At 38.1% G+C, this 2,342-nt stretch overlaps 1 protein-coding gene across 1 annotated transcript; it reads left to right on the top strand.

Moving 5' to 3' along the window:
- Positions 1 to 284: 284 nt before the first annotated feature.
- Positions 285 to 1,208, top strand: LOC135229808 (olfactory receptor 4C15-like). Its single transcript, XM_064279086.1, has one exon. It carries the CDS (start codon positions 285 to 287, stop codon positions 1,206 to 1,208), a length of 924 nt encoding a protein of 307 aa, XP_064135156.1.
- Positions 1,209 to 2,342: the final 1,134 nt, after the last annotated feature.

Genomic DNA, 2,342 nt, shown 5'->3' with positions numbered 1-2,342 from the left:
TCCCTACCACATGTGAATGGTTCCCTTCCCCCTATTGAAACTCTGACTGTTTTAAAGAGTTTAACCTCAGTTCTGACTGATGGCTCAAGAAATTTCTAATTTTATGTTCTTAACAACAGCAGAAGCATTTATTTTAAATATTAAATTATTTTAATTTTGATTACGGATGCACCAATACTTTGATGACTACGCTAATATCATAAACTGGTTTGAGACAAATATGTTTCTCATAATTTCAGATTCTACTTGGTCACTGTGTTAGCTTCCACCTTTTCCTCTGAAATATGCAAAACCAAAGCTTTGTAACTGAGTTTGTTCTCTTGGGTCTTTCATGGAATCCAAGTGTTCAGAAAATAATATTTATTGTATTTTTGTTCTGCTACATTGCAACTCTTGGGAGCAATTTGCTAGTTGTGGTGACAATTGTCAGCAGCCCAGCACTCCTGGGATCCCCGATGTACTTCTTTCTGGCATTCCTGTCCTTCCTGGATGCCTGCTATTCCTCTGCATTTGCGCCAAAGATGATTGTGGACTCCCTCTATGAGAAGAAAACCATCTCCTTCAAGGGCTGTATGACCCAGGTCTTTGCTGATCACTTCTTTGCTGGAGTGGAGGTGACTGTCCTGACCGCCATGGCCTATGACCGTTATGTGGCCATTTGCAAGCCATTGCACTACCCCTCTATCATGAACTGGAAGCTCTGTGGCATTCTGATGGGGGTAGCCTGGACAGGGGGCTTCTTGCATTCTGTGATACAAATTCTCCTTATTTTCCAGCTGTCCTTCTGTGGCCCCAATGTTATCGATCACTTCCTATGTGATTTGAACCCATTATTGAAGCTTGCCTGTACTGACACTTGCATCAGCAGCTTTTTGGTCGTTGCCAACAGTGGGTTTATCTGCATCATAATCTTCTCCTTGTTGCTTATCTCCTATTTTGTCATCTTGCTCTCACTAAGAACTCATAGCTCTGAAGGACGGCTGAAAGCTCTCTCCACCTGTGGATCTCACACTGCTATCGTGGTTTTGTTTTTTGTCCCATGCATAATTATCTATGCCCGACATCCATCTGCTTTCTCCTTCGACAAGATGGTGACCATAGTTTATGCCTTCGTAACTCCCTTGCTCAATCCTTTGATTTATACTTTCAGGAATAAGGAAGTGAAAAATGCTATGAGGAAATTATGGACCAGATTGCTGGGTTTCTGATGAAAAATAAAACATTAAACTTAAAAATTTAAATTTCAAGGGGAAAGAATTCAAAATGGGCTTAACAAAATGCTTTATAGGGGTGGGAACTTGTAAGGCAGAAAGTAATGTAATGCCACAGAAAAATATTGATGGGTAGGTCAGGAAATGCTATTACCACCCTCAGATCACTCATATCTTGGAGTTGGCAGCTAAGTATCCTTATAGGTAATTAATGGAAAGTTGAATTTTATGTTTGTTTCGAATATAGTAAAGAAAAGAAATCACTAAAAAAGAGGAATCAGATTATATTCTAAACTTCTTGCCATGTACACCATACTTTGAAAAGCCCTTAAGGATAGTAGAAAAAAAATCTTAGATATCAGGAATAGGAACTTCATGAAACTATTTTAACTGAAGAAAAAGTTCACTTTTAGGGTCCTGATCCCAGTTAAGCAGCTCTGGTGGCACACAAGGTAAGCCCTCAGGTGCTGACATAAAGTGTGGTGGTTCAAAATCACCACCTACTCTATGTCAGAAAGATGTGGCTTCTGCTTTCCTTATAAATATCACAAATCTGGAAACCTTCTGAGTCCAAACTCAGGGGATGGTAATGGTTTTTGTTGTTGTTTGTTGCTGTTGTTCTTTTTTTAAGAATCATTGCTTCCTAGCTAAAAGAGATTCCCCAGCATCCAATGTAGTTAGGTGTGATCATGTGATCAATTATGGTGAACAAAATGTAAATGAAAGTGATATATGAAATGGTAATTCTGTAAATATGGAATTGTGGTGGGAATTCAGGCAATCATCTTGGACTTTGAGGATGTGTGTTAAGGTTAGTGGAAACGCAAGACTGAAGGATTCTAAAACCCTAATGTTGTAGAGTTGTAATAGCAGCCCCATATTACTTGGCTCAGAATTCCTATATGTAAGAGGTAAATAAATTTCCAACTTGCTTAAGTCACTGTTAAAAAATAAAGTAATATCTGAATCTACATCATCTATTACAGTTATGAGCTATTCTGTTCATTAATGATGCAGTATTCCATGTTCATTTGTTCTCACAAATTTCTTATAGTTCTATAGGATCTCCAAATTAGTTCACATTAAATAGCCTTTACCCATTAAACATGTTATTTAACAGCTTAATGTCTG

Source organism: Loxodonta africana, unplaced genomic scaffold, assembly GCF_030014295.1.
Source record: "Loxodonta africana isolate mLoxAfr1 unplaced genomic scaffold, mLoxAfr1.hap2 scaffold_55, whole genome shotgun sequence".
Lineage (NCBI taxonomy): Eukaryota > Metazoa > Chordata > Mammalia > Proboscidea > Elephantidae > Loxodonta > Loxodonta africana.
Note: the sequence above shows the minus strand (reverse complement) of the source record. Positions and strands in the feature narration are given on the sequence as shown.

Coding starts and splice junctions, on each gene's coding strand:
- LOC135229808 (XM_064279086.1), top strand. CDS start 285: ATGCAAAACCAAAGCTTTGTAACTGAGTTTGTTCTCTTGGGTCTTTCA.